The 16,897-nt window shown below is 37.0% G+C and overlaps 1 protein-coding gene across 6 annotated transcripts; it reads right to left on the bottom strand.

Moving 5' to 3' along the window:
• Nucleotides 1-1,640: 1,640 nt before the first annotated feature.
• Nucleotides 1,641-15,564, bottom strand: arfip2a (ADP-ribosylation factor interacting protein 2a). 6 transcript variants are annotated; one of them, XM_026935086.3, is made up of 11 exons: nucleotides 15,355-15,564; nucleotides 13,189-13,291; nucleotides 12,587-12,610; nucleotides 9,813-9,921; nucleotides 9,632-9,694; nucleotides 7,581-7,661; nucleotides 7,293-7,408; nucleotides 6,181-6,402; nucleotides 4,591-4,748; nucleotides 3,740-3,914; nucleotides 1,641-3,192 (listed from the first exon to the last, which is right to left on the bottom strand). In XM_026935086.3, the coding sequence occupies exons 1-11, from the start codon at nucleotides 15,378-15,380 to the stop codon at nucleotides 3,037-3,039; spliced, it is 1,233 nt and encodes a 410-aa protein (XP_026790887.1). In that variant the 5' UTR covers nucleotides 15,381-15,564; the 3' UTR covers nucleotides 1,641-3,036. The 6 variants fall into 6 exon arrangements, with proteins under 6 accessions (XP_026790887.1, XP_026790889.1, XP_026790888.1 ...); XM_026935088.3 differs by lacking the exon at nucleotides 9,632-9,694; XM_026935087.3 differs by lacking the exon at nucleotides 12,587-12,610.
• Between the last annotated feature and the right edge of the window lie 1,333 nt (nucleotides 15,565-16,897).

The raw sequence follows: 16,897 nt of genomic DNA, 5'->3' as shown, positions 1-16,897 counted from the left end.
TGGAGTGGCTGGTGTTGGCCCAGTGGAGAGGCTGATGTCGGCCCAGTGGAGAGGCTGATGTTGGCCCAATAGCGTGGCTGATGTCGACCCAGTGGAGTGGCTGAAGTTGGCCCAGTGGAGTGGCTGATGTCGGCCCAGTGGAGAGGCTGACGTTGGCCCAGTGGAGTGGCTGACGTTGGCCCAGTGGAGTGGCTGATGTTGGCCCAGTGGAGTGGCTGACGTTGGCCCAGTGGAGTCACTTATGTTGACCCAGTGGAGAGGCTGATGTCGGCCCATTGGAGTGGCTGATGTTGGCCCAATAGCGTGGCTGATGTCGACCCAGTGGAGTGGCTGGTGTTGGCCCAGTGGAGTGGCTGACGTTGGCCCAGTGGAGTCACTGATGTTGGCCCAGTGGAGTGGCTGAAGTTGGCCCAGTGGAGTCACTGATGTTGGCCCAGTGGAGTGGCTGATGTTGGCCCAGTGGAGTGGCTGACGTTGGCCCAGTGGAGTCACTTATGTTGACCCAGTGGAGTGGCTGATGTCGGCCCAGTGGAGTTGCTGATGTTGGCCCAGTGGAGTGGCTGGTGTTGGCCCAATGGAGTGGCTGATGTCGGCCTAATGTCACTTTGCTACCTAGGTAAATGCCTTATGCCAATAATATCCTTTTTTGGTTAATTATGTGTAAAACAAGGGCAATTTTTCTTTCAAAACATGGATGTTACACATTAAGAACAATGATATTAATCAAGACACACCATAATCACTGAGAGCATGTCAGCTGTCAAATTGCTGACATCTGCTGGTTGAGCATTTCATTAAAAAAAAAAAAAAACATTGTAAGGGTTCTACAACAATCTGTAAGTGATGAATTATGCTGTGAACTATATAATGCAATATACACAATATATTATTGTGATATCCAGTATATGGTTATTATTTCAAGTGTAAAAATCAGTGATTATCCTGATTTTGATTAACAGTCATTTTTGTGTTTGTTAAATCTACTTACCTAATGTAATACAACCCGATAAGGAGTTTATTAACTTGCAAGCTACCATTAGTTAGTTAACTAGCTAACTATGCTAATTACCTTGCTCTTTGTTACAAGAGCCATGTGTTGGAGTCATTTTGGTTACAACACCTAACCAAACCCCTTCTTTTAATCTCAGTATAGCATGTCAAAGGTCAGCAGGCCAATTGTGAACAATAGGTGCCACTGACCTTTGACCTGTTTTGGCTTACAGAAATTAGCTCACCATTAATGGGATGAAAAATGTACCATTTAGAATCAGTAATACCGTTTACACTGGAGGATTTACAGTTGAGCGAAAAAGTATGTATACCCTTAAAACAAAATAAAGACAACAGAATTATAATGTATGCCAATGTATTTTAATGTGTGCCATTTTCAGTTGATTTTGCTCTTTGTTTTGGATTAATGTCTTGATGCAGGATACATTCACATTTCATATTTAACGCTTGGAACTCGCTTGGAATTTATACAGTACGTAAACTGCAATACAGTGGTATATTCTCCCTCTTTCCCATGCAAAAACCATGGGGGATGCAAACTTTTGCACTCAACTCCTAACCCAGTGTAGCCATCAGAATGACATAATGAAATGAAACAATGAATGATCAGGAAACTTATGACATGAGGCCCTCCTTTCAAACTGTGTTTAATTTGATATGTGGGACTTTACACTGTAATTTACACAAGAATATACATTAATTAACCTTTTTAGAACATGTACTGTAAACAGTTATCCACAGCATGCCTCAATTCCAATGCACCGTACCAGAGAATAGTCCTGTGCACATACACACGATTTCCCGTCACTGGGCCGTATTCAGAGTTGACGACTCTAGGAATTTGCATGTATTCAGACTTTGTATATGCAGGTACTTAAGTTGATTTTCTGGGTTCTCCATATGGATTTTGCCGATCATCTGTGTGTAGTTTCCAGACTTTTCTTGAGTAGAAGCGTCTAGAACACTGCTTTTAAACATAAACACAAAAAAGAAAAAAATCAGGGATAGAAAATGCTGACTGAAGAAGGAAATAGTGGGAGTTTTTTGTTGCCAAATTAAATACAATGCAACATAAAAGCAAGAGACAATTTACTATGAAAAATAAAAGAAGGACTAATACATTATGGTTGAGAAGATGATATGCATCTCAAAAATCTATACATCTGAGACCAAAATGTTGATGTTGATGCTGATCTGTAATTATCACATTAATCACCGCAAATTTGGTTTAACAATATGGCTTCCACTCTCATTATTCAGAAACTTCTAAAATAGCACTTGATCCAGCACCTCCTGCTATTTTACTTTTTTTTTTTTTCATATCCTGTGTTGAAGGTTAATTGGCTTTAAATGGATAATACGTGTAATTAATTAATAGTGTTATATATTTAAAAAATTGACCTCAAATAACATTCCACCATGTTTTTTTAGTGTAATTAAAGCCCAAAACATAAATTTCAGTGTGACATATTATATTTATGGCAAACTGTCAGACAGTGGAGCCAGACTTAATACTGTTTCTTGTCTGAGCCGATATCATGCAAGAAAAATGGGCTTAAAAATGAGCTTTAACTCAATATTGACGTTAATAACGTCTGAATATCGCTTAAGTCTGTAGTTGCATGTGTTGTCTGAATACAGATGTGCACAACATCAGTATTAATTTCTCATTTCTGAGGATACAACTCAGAATACGGCCCACTCTACAATAAAAGTAATTAAAGTAACTGCTCTCGAAGGTCTGCCATACATATGAACAAAATGCGATTATAACTTGTTCCACTTTACTTTGCATGACAAAATAAATTCAATACAAAGACAAAAGGCATGGGAGGCATCTGTCCTTCCTCATTCATCATAATAAAATCTGCCTTTAAATAAACTACATCCTTCATGGCATGATCACATGATTAAATCCCCTCATCCATTCAGACACACAACATCTGCCAGCACATCCATTCATCACTCCATCCTCCAGCCTGTCTGAGTCTCTAGAGGCTGAGATTAACCGTGTCTTATGGTTTATTACTGTTCCTCCAGCCATGACGGTCTGTCCGAGCCAGGCCGCTTCAACTTCACGTTGAATTGCCTGAGAGTCTGTTCAAGCTGCTGCTGGTTGCCAGCGAAGTAGGCCGAGATGGCATTGTGGAAGAGGAGGAGCTGCTTGTGCATCACCTTCACCTGCAGATCACAAGGGTCAAAATAGGGTCACTGTCTAATAAACAGTCTCACTAGTTATATTACTTTTGTAACTTAGACTATATTCACAAGGACAATAAAGTGAAAATCATGCTTTGTGATCTGTTTAAAAAAGATGTTCAATAACATTAAAACATAAGTACAACATAATGCTTAACTTCAAAACATTGTAATTGTTGCCAAATTGCTGTAGAGTAAGAGGAATAAAATACTTTGGGACGTGCTGCAGGGTAGTACTGTAATACTAACTCCATTTTGCATCATTGATTATTTCCCTATAATAACACACCCCCCCAGTTTTTTTATTCCTAATGTACAGCCAACAGCAACATAAAGTTAAGTTACATATGCATAGTGTTTTTTTTTTTTTTTTTTACATATGCACTGTTTTGAAAATTTACTAAACACAGAATATAGATGGTACAAGTCAAGGAAACTGGACTTGTGGTTTAATCCTGACGTTCGTCAGATGAGTGGTGATTATATACAAGTCTGTCTTGACTTACAGCAGTCGTTAAAGGAAACGTACCTTATTCTCCTCCAGGAATTTGAGCTTGATGGTGACGTCACTCCGTAGGCGCTCGTACTTGTCTCTGTGGATCTGGTACTCCTGCTGGGCGAGTTCGATACGCACCATAGCAGCGGCATCACGCGGGCCAGCACTCAGCTCTTCCAGGTCTGTCCTATAGGCATCATACTCCAACCTAAACACACACACACACACACACATCTTTACGCATTTAGATTAATACAAGAGCTGCATTTAAAACAGTCCTAAAATTGGAAAAATTGATCAAATCAATATTCAACTCATTTAAGAGGTGACACATTCACTGCTTCATGTTTTCTAGAGCATTCAGCATTTAAGTAGTAGGCAGTTAAATGAGAGAACACTATAGTGGATTTTAGTCCCTTCAGATCTTTAGTATCACAAAGATTTATTTTAACAGAAAGTGTATTTTCAGTTGCTTAAACATTGCTACATAATGACTTTTTTATAAGGATTGTTTTACAGACAGATATTTTTCCAAGCCTGACAGACAGATTAATATCAGGCTTGGAGCAAAGGCTTCAACTAAGAAAACAGGCAACTTGAAATGGACAAAAACTTAACTAGTCTATAATAATTGGGGTCTCCTGAATGCTGTTTAATAGGCAAAAGATCAAAATCATTCTACAAAATATTTATTTATTTAAATGTATTCTGTGCTAGAGAAAAAAATACCAGGGAACAAAATAATCACATTTTAGTAATAATGAATTCCAGCCTTATACACAAGGGTTAATCGTGTAAAATGAATATTCATAAACCTTTCATAAACCAAGAGACACTATCATCGCTTTGTGTTTTCCAGAGCATTTAGATTCAAGCCATTGTACCTTGCGTTCTCATACATCTTGATGGTCATTAGTGTGTCCTCCATGGTTTTGTTGACCAGTGTGTTGATGCTCGACACGAAGAAGTTAATTGCTCCCAGTAGCGTCTCTCCGTTCTTACACAGCAGCTTTTGTGTCTCTGCGTTGTAGCCAAACTCGTCCTGAGGAACGTTGTAATGTATTTAATAATTACACATCTGTGGTCCTCTGTGGCTTTTATGTACAGTATATTCAATAACTGAGTAACCAAAGATTAAGGTGCAAAATATTTTTTAAAATTCATATGATTCCATACATGAATGTCATGTTAAACATCTAGCAAAGTGTAAAACAAAATAGGAATATACAGTGTACAGAACCAGGTGATTTACAAAAAAAAGTATCTTTCCCTGTCATTTGGGTGGCACCCTTAAGGTTACATATTTTGTAACCTTTTTCTTCATTTTGTAATGTTTCACCTGGAATTGTAAATATAGTGTACAGTTTAAAATAATTTCAATTTAATCACTAATAATTGAGCAATTTATAGGAGCACTCCTGTATCCATAGTTAGTTTAAGATATAATACAGTAAATACAGTTCATATTAAACATACAAACACATAAAGGTACCACCCCAGTGACAAAGAACTGTCTGGTGCATTCTATTATTCAAACAAGTGCACTTGATTGCCTGCTACACTATTCATGAAGAAATAAACATAACTGTACACACTTACATACTGCCAACAGTTTTTGAATACTTTTAAAGAAGTTTTTTTAAAACTTTTTTTTTAAACATTTTATTACAGTCTACGCACTAGTGGTAATTAAACTCATACAAAAAAAAATAAATAAATAAACAAGTGTTCCATCAAATTCCTCAATCTTTGTATTTAAGGACTTCATCATCCATGCTCAGACAGTAATGATGACAACAACAATAAGTATTTTATTAAAGACAAGTGCACTTATTTAGTGATGCAATGAACAAATATAAATTGTGTGGTACAAGTGAACCAGATCAGTCTTTTCCAGTTACACCTAGATTTTCCAAAAAATAAGAAGTGAACATTTCTCAGCTCAGTTTTACCTATTTAAACTATTTCCTTCATGGATCAATAAAGTACTCTATCTATCTATCTATCTATCTATCTAGCTATCCATCTATCCATCCATCCATCACACCGGCCTTCTGATTGGTGAGGGTAAATCATATTCAAGTGTCACCCAAGATTAGCCCCGCCCATTTTGCTTAAAAATGGGGATTATTGTATTATGGATATCTTTTACTGCATATTGTGGCTCACAGGCCAACACCTACCTGCTGTAAACAAACCAATCACAAATTTAAGCTTCATCATGAAGTCATCATACGTGCATAAATCATCATAACTACAAAAAGAGACTATGAGTTTATCTGTAACCATGCAATACTTAATCAATAATCAAAATTGTCTAGTACTAGTGAATCGAGGTGACTAGGCTTAAAGCTTCAAGGTGTTTCATAAGTAATTTGAAGAGGCTTTATCGCTTCTCTTCATCAGTATAATATAGGACAATCTCTCCAAGATTATATCTCCTACTAGACAACAGCACATTGTGTTGAGGTTACCTGCAGTTCTGGAGATTTCTGGCTCAGATCAGCGAACGTGTCTCCCAGCGCCTGCTGCGTCTGCACTACATTGTAGAAGTGAGTGGTGAGTGCCTGTGCCAGTCTCAGGATGTGCTCGTATTTCTGCTTGGTTTCACGCAGCACGTCGATCTGAGCCTCGAGCTCCAGGTCCACGGTCCTTGAGCCGCGACCAAACCGCTCCGAAAACATCTGCTTCGTGCACTGGAGGAGAGAAGAATTAGAAGGAGAGAGAGAGAGAAATGCTGATACGCTTGCACAGTGATTCAAGAGATCATGTGAATCATGCAGCAGCTTTACTAACCAAACTGTCATTTCCATATTATTTACATTGTTTGTACTGTACATTTCCCTGCTGCTCTGTGAAGCCCATTGGAGCTTTAGTGTCTTTTCAAGTCTTTTATTACTTAAGACCATTAACAAAAGTTTCTTATGTTTAATTACAAGTTATTCACTGTTCCACAGAAGGACAACATTCTACATATTTTTCACCAAAAACCAAAGTCTTTATTTAAAAATCCTCTAAATGATGCATTAATAAATCAGTTATTCACATAAGACTCGTAAACAGTGCTAGAATCAACTGTAGGACAAATGTACAGATGCACTAATATTATACTAAGACTATACTACTGATATTACACAAAATTTCCAAGAAACATTTCTCCTTCTTTTCACATTTCTCTCAATCATATGTCTTTTTCCTTATATAGTTTCAAATTTCAGAGCATTTACTGTATGAGCCAATTTCTTTAGGTTTTGTATGAGGAAGTCACATTTAGGTAGCAAGGTTTTAGCCATCTTTAGGCAGACTGACTTTCCTGAACACCGTATTTGTGAAATGGACTCCTTACACAACATGATCTTTGCAGGAAGATAGCCTAGTCAATATTCAAAAGTAAATTAAAACCATTTCTATATCATTTTGGTGAAATATATTTATGGTTTCGTAAAGCTGAGGTGCAAAAGTATGTTTGCATACCTGACAGAAAGATTTTTTTTTTTTTTTTTTTTGCCTGTTGTGGCATCTGATGGGTTTCCCAAGTATACTACAGGGAATAATGTTGGCTCATGACCATATTTATGCCCTCTACCTTATAAGTATTGATGCTCCATTTCTTCATACTGTCAAATTTCTCCACTGCAATCCCACGCGTGGCCTCCTCTGACGTCATGCTTGGATTACTGTGACTGTGGTGCATGCTGGGAGCTAGAGGAAATGAGAGGAAATACTACTGCTTGAATGTAGAGATCATTAACCTTCTGATTTTACCAAAAAGTTCCAAAGATTTCACTGTCACTATGACAAAAACATGAGATATAATGTTGATTGACTGAACAGACATGAAATGATGTGAAGGACAGGAGGACCACTGGGATACCTGGGTAATGATCTGGCTGGCATGATATCCGACCAGCAGCTGAATGACTGGGTGGAAAGTCCCTAGATTTGGAGCGAAGGGCTGAAATGAGTGGACATGAATGGAGAATAAAGGTGAGATTGGAGAGGTTCCAATTATTTATTTCACCAAATAGAGGGATTAGATTTAACACATGCAGTGAGATCAATGGCAATGAGTTTTAGAAAAAAATAAACTCAAACAGAATACAAAAGGGCAAGACAATGACGTGATTAATATCAACAGTGTGAATGCTCTGTTCGTTTCGAACAAGCCAGTGAGAAGACGGATTGCGTTTGAGGAGTCAGCGGTTGACGAGAACAATCAGTGTTGAAAGGACAGAGAGAGAATGATGTCAATAGACATCATAGAGATGATAAAGAAAAGGTGAATGAGCAGCAATTCAATGAAAAAAAACAAGAATCTGCTCAACAGCTCAGGTCCAGCACACTGAAAAGAAGCACATTCTCTCCACAATGCTGCACAAAGTGTTAATCCGTGTCATTTGCATTAATGTTCTTCAGAATGTACATACTGTAAGGTCCAAATGTCAGAGTGAGCACTTAGAAGGACAAATACTAGGCTGATCAACTATAAACTGTTTTAATTTTATGGGTTATCATTATTTAAAATTTTTAGCTGTTTGAGAAATCCTCATGTGATCATACTAGTGTTACATTGTGGGTGTTCATGCAATTAAATGAGTGGAGACGACATGCGAGCTGGATGCTGAAGCCGTGAACTGGCTAAGTTTATTTTCCGAACAACCCACAAGCCAAAAAAACTCTGATCTCTTAAAGGGGAAAAACCTTACAAACACCGTATGTGAATTCTGTCACATCTTTAAACATAAGTCGCCACAACATAAAGTATCAAAAATACATTATTTTTTTTAAACTACAATGTGCCAAACAATTAAATACTTTCTCTAGTGCTCTATAATGTAATATTCTAGCATATTATTTATCTTATTATATATTATTTATCGTATTATTAGCCTTTAACCTCATTTTTAGTAGCGAATGTTGAAATAAACTTGTTCATAATCTGGTATCAAAAACTAAAACATACACATAAACAGCATTTTCATAAATATATTTGAGCTATTATTGAGAAATTATTATTATTATTATTATTATTATTATTATTTAGGACATTTCATTTTCAGGGTCAATTTCTCAAAATGCCTTACATACAAAAGTGAAGCAGCACAAAACACTGCATTTATGATAAAGCACATTATAGAACCAGGGAACAGCACTAATGAATTTACTGTAAATTTATGAAAATTAATAATGAAAATTTTATTTAACAAATTAAGTCCCAAGATTAAGAATAGTTATTAAGATAGCATTCCTTATCTTCTCTGAGACACTATTCCACAGTTTTGGGGTGATGTAAGAAAAACATCTTCCACTAGGATTAACAGGATCCTCTGGACGCCTGCCTCAGCTGAGTGAAGTGTTCGGGGCTATACTGCTTCAGGAGCTCAGCAAGATACGCTTGAGCTAAACCATTCAGAGCTTTAAATATGATGAGCATGAATTTGTAGTGAATGTAACTTAACTTAACAGACAGCCAGTGTAGCTTGAATAAGACTGGAGTAATGTGCTGTGACTTCCTGCTGAACTAACTGGTCCTACATTAAATCCAAGTAACTTCAAGCTCCGAGCAAAGACAGGCTGAAATTAATTCATTCAAATATATTAAATTCTACCATCCTGATATTTATTCTCTTCATTTTGACTGCTATCACTGAAGGTCTGGTGTAATATTGTGCAAAACTTTTGGACCCTACTGATGTGAGAAACATAAAAAACAGCAATAAAATACACCGATGTTAGTCTTTCCATGTTAAACTTGCATGCACTCGGTTTTCTTGCGTCCTCAGCCTGTGGACAAGGAGCAATAACTTTCTAAGGTAAGTGAAAAAAAAACTTCTCCCACGTGCACTTCGCTGGTAGAAAGTGACAGAAAGAGCTGGAACAGGAAAGATATGAAAATAAGTTTATATACAAGGTGCATAAAGACACCTGGCATGGGGGCGTTTCCGCATCTTCTTTCAAAATACTCTTCGTTGAAAAGTATAGCTGGGCCTAAGAGCATTTCAGCAAAATAAATAAATAAATAAAAATTAAAGACTCTGGAGGTTTGAAGCAAAGTTTAAAATGAGATTAAAAGACATCTGCTGAGACAGAGTCAAATGACACGCACCTTTGATGGAGCCGGTGGGGATGATGCCCTCGGCTGATCCTCCGTATCCCCCCGACACAATACTCGTCTCGTTCAGGTTCGGCCCAGACACCATCACCTGCTGCAGATCCTGAACATCATAAACACCACCAGCACGGTTCAGAAAACACCAACACAGCTACACCACATCTACTCTAATACAGCAGGAGAGCTTAATTCTACAGAAAAGTCCATGATTATTTACTGATTTACTGTTGTTCTAGTGACTCTTAATGCTTAAAAGATATTTAACAATATAAAAACCTATTTCTAGACATCTCCAGTAATTTCAAGTTTGAAGTCATCTAATTCCACTGACAGAAAATATATCATTAATGAATATCATTAATGGCATTTCATTTGTTTAACGATATGCAAAATGATCTTCTATTGCAGTGAAGGTTTATCAGAAATTCCTAGATTTTTTAAAAGATCTGCTACATTTACAGCATTTGGCAGATGCCCTTATCTAGACCAACTTCCATTTATCTTATTTATACAACTAAGGGCCTTGTACAAGGGCCCAGCAGTGGCCACTCTTCTGAGAAGGCTTTCCACTAGATTTTGGAGCGTGGCTGTGGGGATTTGTGTTCATTCAGCTACAAGACCATTAGTGAGGTCAGGCGCTGATGTTGGGTGAGGAGGTCTGGGGTTCAGTCAGCGTTCCAGTTCATCCCAAACGTGTTCAGTGGGGTTGAGGTCAGGGCTCTGTGCAGGACACTCGAGTTCTTCCACTCCAACCTTGGCAAACCACGTCTTCATGGAGCTCGCTTTGTGCACAAGGGCATTGTCATGCTGGAACCGGTTTGGGCCTCTTAGGTCCGGTGCTTAATGCTTCAACATATGAAGACTTTCTAGACAATTGTGAGCTTCCAACTTTGTGGCAACAGTTTGGAGAAGAACCACATATGGGTGTGAGGGTCAGACTTATGGCCATACAGTGTATATCTTTTTTTTTTTTTTTAACTAACTAACCCAGTTTTCATATTTCAGTAGCAAATCATCTTTTCCAAATTCTAGCATTTCATCCCTATTATATTTCACAAAGGTCTAACCAATATGATAAATCACTCTCTAATACTGAACAATAAGGAGAGAGAGATTTTTAGATAAATAATATTGTTCTATTATAATTTTGTACAGTGAAAAATTGAACAACAATGATTATGGTTAACCAGGTCTCTGCTGATAATTCCTCAAATTAAGAAAAAAAAAAGCAAGAAGTCACAAAGTGATAAGTATGTAAACAATAAAACAATAAAAATATAAAACAAGCCGTTCAATTAGAAATAACCTACTAACTTACTACCACAAAACTAAACAATGCTGAACTAAAAATACATTCAATGTTCACTGGTGTACTTCATATACCAAATAAACACACACACACACACACACACACACACAGACACATTTTTCTGTGAGCCGTTAGCACCACCTAGAGCCCTATAGTGTGACTGGTTGCTCAAAACCGCTTCACTTTCCTGTAGAAGACATTTATCAGTATAATTTACACTAAGGTTAATAAATCTTAATATCAGACGTATAAATGATATCAGCGTGACCCTTTCCTCCAGCCACACAACCACTCAAGTGTAACAGTAAACTTCATCGCGCCCTTCAGTAATGTACTGCACTGATTCTAAAAAAGTCAGGGTGCCTTGTTACACAAATAACATTCCTGCAATGTATTTTTTTAGAGAATTCAGATTTAACATAAGTTGTTTATGGCAAGAAAGAAAGAAAAAACAGTACAGATACAGAAACATAGAACAAACGGAGAAATAGAAAAGAAATCACAGAATTATGTGCAACAAAACGTGTGCAACAAAACGTGAATTCAATTCAAACAATTTTTAAGAATGAATAATTAAATGAGAGAGAGAGAGAGAGAGAGAGAGAGACTAAAAAAAGGAAATGTACTGAAAATGTTGCTCACACACCATTCCCAGTTGGACAAACCATCATGAAACAATATGGAAATGTTTAGTTTTTTTAGTTTGACTGTTCTAGGACCATGTCATTCAGAAAACATTCTGCTTCTTTTCCGATGCTGCATTCATGACTAAATGGGAAAAGGAAAATTTCCAAATAGGGAAAGGAAAACCATCTATCTTGTAATTCCTGCTTTTTTCCCACTCAATAGAGCGCCATTTCTCTGAGTTGGAATTCCATAGTATGAACATGAACTGTGTTTGTGTGTGTGTGTGTGTGTGTGTGTGTGTGTGTGTGTGTGAGTAGTTGTATACTAAAATATGTTGTACAAGATGTTTTGATCAAGCTTTGTATTTTTAGAGCTGTATCAGAGCATAATCCACTTTCAATATAAATTAAGCAGAAACGAAACAACACTTTTTGGTTGTTATATAAAGAAAAAAATTTTTAGACATAAAACAAGACTAAGCTGACTACAGGCATTCATTTCTGTAGTAAGTTAAGTATTGTTTTACACCTAAAAATTAACCTGTTTGGTTTGTGTGAACACTGTAAAGCAGAAAATCCCCAATTGCCATTCCTCATGAACGCAGCATTAAAATGGCAAGCTAGGAACTCACTAAAGTACAAAACTCACACAGCACTTATATTTCAAACATACACAGCTGGAGCTGTTCAAACGCAGCAAACCCACAAGCATGTTGAATATTTAAGCCCACGGCTGTGTTAAGTCATAAACACTCAGAAGGGAGACACATGACACTAATCTAAGGACACACTGCCACTTCCTCCTTTATCACAGCCACTGAGAGACTCCCTACCTTCCTCTCTAAGCTCCAGTGAATCTGTGCAAAAAAACGAGACATAAAGACAAAACATGGCATGTCAGCGTGCAGTCAGGAATGAAAGCGAATGTCAATCTGATATATTACACAAATGACCAGACAGACTGTGATTTAAAAATGGAGGCAGAAATCAGAGACAAAACATTTATTCCATGTCACGTCTTTGTATTGTGGCTCAATCGAATATTTTATGTGGAGACAAAGCAAGTTTCGAGCAATCACAGAATGATGTCAGGTTATATTAATAGCTTGTCGATACTGACGTGTGCGATTAGAGTTAGAGATAATCCTGGGTGATATGGTACAAATATCTCAATACTTCGACAGTTTCATGAATATTTTTAGATTTAGAATGACATTTAGGTTTGCTAAAAAAAGAGATAAATGCTTTGATAATGCACAAAAGAGGAAATAATGGCACAGCTACTGTATATTTTACTACACTGTACCTGCAGCAGTGTATTCACTGGGTTTAAATACTGACCTTATGCAAAATTTGGTAACATTTTATCATGGTATCGATATTATATTGTATCATATCACCCAGCTCTTGCTTCAGCGTTGTTTTAGCCCCTCACCTGTTCGAGACTGTCATCTTCAGACGTTCTCGTGTCTCCGTTGCTGTTGATGGGGATTTCCATCGTGGCAGCTTTGCTCATGATGCTGTCCGTCATGGTGGACCTTCACAGAGAACAAACGGTACGTGTCAGTGCATGCAAATGATCTGATTTGATTAAACGTATTAAATGAGGTGGATCTAATCAGCGGAAACAGCTAGTCGTCAGATAAGATCTTTTCTGAACACTTGAGGCTGAATATCATCAAGAGAACAAGTTTTGGATTAGTTTAAAAGTCCCTTTGTTTAACTGCATTGTTAAGTGGAACAACGCACTAGCATTGAGCTCATATTGAAACAGTTATGCAAGTTGATAAGGTTACAATATGTCTAAAGATGCAAAATATTTTCCTGTAACGGAAATAAGTGGAGGTTTGTTGGTTGCATAAGTATTAACCCCCACGTGTCAAGATTTCTGGGATATGTCTTTATCAGCTTTTCACATCTGGATCCTGGTATTATTGTTTATTCTTCTTGACAAAATTGCTCGGTCAGATTGGATTGAGACTGCTGACATTTTTTTTTTTAAAGCAATGTTAATGTTCTAAAAATGGGTATCATGATGATCTCGCAGGAACTTGATCCATTCAGACATGCAGTAAAGACTAGGGCATATCCCAGTAAAGGTAGTTGTTAAAGCCTAGAGCTGTGTATAGACATGATTTTAGAACGCTGGCTTATAAACTGTGTGTTTTACACCACAAGTTAAATATTTAACAATGTGTATATCTCATTTTTATTCATACACTGCAAAAAACAACATCTTAGCAAGTGAAAATATCTTGAATATAGTCAAATTTATCTAGTATTTCCTATTACAAGATTGCAATATACCAAATATAAGATTACTAATACCTGGTTCTAGACATTTGTACTAATGTCAAGCTTGAAATAGTCTTGTTATACTGGCAGATAATTTTGTTCATTTTAAGCATTCATTTCTAGAAAGAAGCAAAATTATCTGCCAATAGAACAAGAAGATGTAAAGCTTGAAATGAGTAAAAAAAATGTCTAGAAATAGGTTTAATAAACGTGTATTTATATTTGGTTAACTGTAATCTGACTATATTTGAGATATTTTTCCTTACTAAGACGTCAGTTTTTGGAGTGTAATATATCCTGGGTTGGGTTTTAATTTCCGACTGAGGGTACTGGAAATCAAATAAACAAAAGAGTCTTAGACTTGACTATGATTTGAGTTAACCTAGATTGTTTCCAAACAGAATTTTCATAATGAAAATGATCTTTATTCATATTACATACATCATAATATTAACAGAATGTTAATAGGCGTAAACTGTAACTAGTAATAATGGATATTCATAAATGACTCAGTTGGATGTTATCATATATATATATATATATATATATATATATATATATATATATATATATATATATATATATACACATATATATATGGGTGTGTGTTTCATTATTTTCTGATTCTCTAAGGATTAATTTGCATTAATTCATCATTGCGAAACCATTAGTTAAGTAATAATATTGCTTTTTGTGTGGACTTTATAGTAAAGTGTTACAGAAAAGTTCAAGGGGGTGAATATTTATGCAAGGCACTCTGTTTAGTGGTTGTAATTTAGGGAGAAAATAATTATAATTATTAATTTACTTTGCAAAATATGTCTCTTCTCTGAGAACTGCCTTTAGAAATGACGTCACACCACAGCGGCCTGTGTGGCTATTAGGTTACCATGGTAACAGGTTTAGGAGTAACACCGGATGTGAGGTTTCACGCCCCTCCAGCACACAAAATGGCCATGACACGTCGCAGGCAGCATCACTCTTTATTTATTAATTTATTTGTTTATTTATTTATTTATTTAATACCTAGATCTAACACGACGCATGCGGGCAACATCTGTATACACAGAAAACACACGCCAGATGTTTATCCAGCTGTTATGCCCGCTATGCCAAGCTATCATTAATAGTTATATGAGAAAGGATGCTATTTTATCTCATATTAAACATGCACATACAAGATCTGACACCAAAGCCCTGTTCATCATACACATATTTACCATATCTCACATGCAGTCTTACAGATCCACTACAGAGCTCAGCTATAAGGCGTTATGAGCTGGCATGATGCCCTTTGCTGCTTTACCTGGATCCCGGTTCCAGATTTATCATCGATTTATCTCAAATCGGACCCGCTTTGCTGCTATTTCCATATACACCGGTATGCTGTAGTTTTTAATAAGCGTCGATCAAAAATAATTTTCCCCTGTAGGGTTGTTTTTCATCTCCCAATCCCCTTCCTTGCCTTCTACAAAATCCTCCTTGCGCTCTCCAAGCGGAAGTGACGTCACGCGAGGCGCTGCTGTCGTTCTGCTCAGTATGTCAGAGGTTCTAATGCTTATCCACCCCTTCATTATTGTCCTGTCTAGTCTAATCTAATCTACTCAAACTGTATGAAACAGTGTATATTATTTCCTTCAATATGGCCAACATTAAATGTTTTTAAAAAAAGAAAATAAAGAGCTGAACTCACCACATGGTGTCACCATCTTCCCAGGAATCCCAGCACCTCATTCTCTTGATCTGGAATTCAGTTTTGAGTCAGAAAGCTCTCATTCCTACATGCAACTACCTCCAGAATTATTAGCAACCTTCATGAAAATGAGTATACACTGATGATGCATGATTATGACTTTTTTTTTTTTTTTTTTTCATGCATACATTCATCTTCAGTAACCGCTGGTCAGGATAATGGTGGATCCGGAGACTATCCCAGGAACACCGGGCGGGGACACCAGTCCATGCACACCACACACATTCACATCTAGGGCAGTTTAGTGTAGCCAGTCCACATACCAGTGTGTTTTTGGGAGGTGAGAGGAAACCAGTGAACCCAGAGGAAACCCACGTGGACACAGAGAACATGTGAAACTAATAAAAACCCTTGAGTCCAGATGGCAAATAAATTAACATGAGAAAACATGAGAGAATTTCCCTGGAGTCATTTTCTTGTACATTTCCTATGCATTAGCTGTTTGCGTGGAATCATTTACAGTTGACAGCAGTACAACTGCTCATTCATTTCTTTCTAGAAAACTAATGTTGCTGATGTGAATATAAAGTGGCTTTATACCTGCAGCTGTCATTACAATAGCCTCCTTTAATGAGCTTTCAGGATTGTGTTTGTTGAATGTCTGGGGTCATTATCTGGTTGAAGAACACTTCTAGAACCAAGTCTTGGCAGGCAACCAGGTTTTGGGCTAAAATGTCCACATCTGGATAAAAATCTTGTGGACCACTAGCTGCAAATGAGCCTCAAATGATCAATAATCAAGCATCAAGTTTTAAATGGATTAGGGGGCTTTTCCTTGTATGCAATTACCATTTCTGCCAAAAATATTGACCAAAAAAGTTTGGTTTTGGTCTCATCAGACCCCTTCAGACATCTTGTGGAGCAACAATGGAGCATCTGGTTGGAGAACAGTGGATTTTTTTTAATTTTAAATATTCTGTGGAGGTGCCAATATTTTCCCCCACATTTTCAAAGGTTCTATGAAAATGATATTTTTATTAAAACAAAGGAAAGCTGTTGCTTCAGTTGTTTAATTGGACAATTTTGAATGTTGTGTATATTTTATATAATTATTTTGAGTATTATTTTAAAGGGTGCCAGTAAATTTGGAGTTGTC

This window comes from Pangasianodon hypophthalmus, chromosome 14 (assembly GCF_027358585.1).
Source record: "Pangasianodon hypophthalmus isolate fPanHyp1 chromosome 14, fPanHyp1.pri, whole genome shotgun sequence".
NCBI classification, from domain to species: Eukaryota; Metazoa; Chordata; class Actinopteri; order Siluriformes; family Pangasiidae; genus Pangasianodon; species Pangasianodon hypophthalmus.
The sequence above is the reverse complement of the archived record's forward strand: the minus strand, read 5'-3'. Positions and strand labels throughout refer to the sequence as shown.

What these genes read in the sequence shown, in the direction of transcription:
- arfip2a (XM_026935086.3), bottom strand. Translation starts at nt 15,380, where the DNA reads ATGATAAATCTGGAACCGGGATCCAG. An exon ending in ACTGGAGCTTAGAGAGGAAG is followed by an intron (nt 9,922 to 12,586) that starts GTAGGGAGTCTC and finishes TATGATGTTCAG; the next exon opens with GATCTGCAGCAGGTGATGGT. An exon ending in AATTCCTGGAGGAGAATAAG is followed by an intron (nt 3,193 to 3,739) that starts GTACGTTTCCTT and finishes TGTGATCTGCAG; the next exon opens with GTGAAGGTGATGCACAAGCA.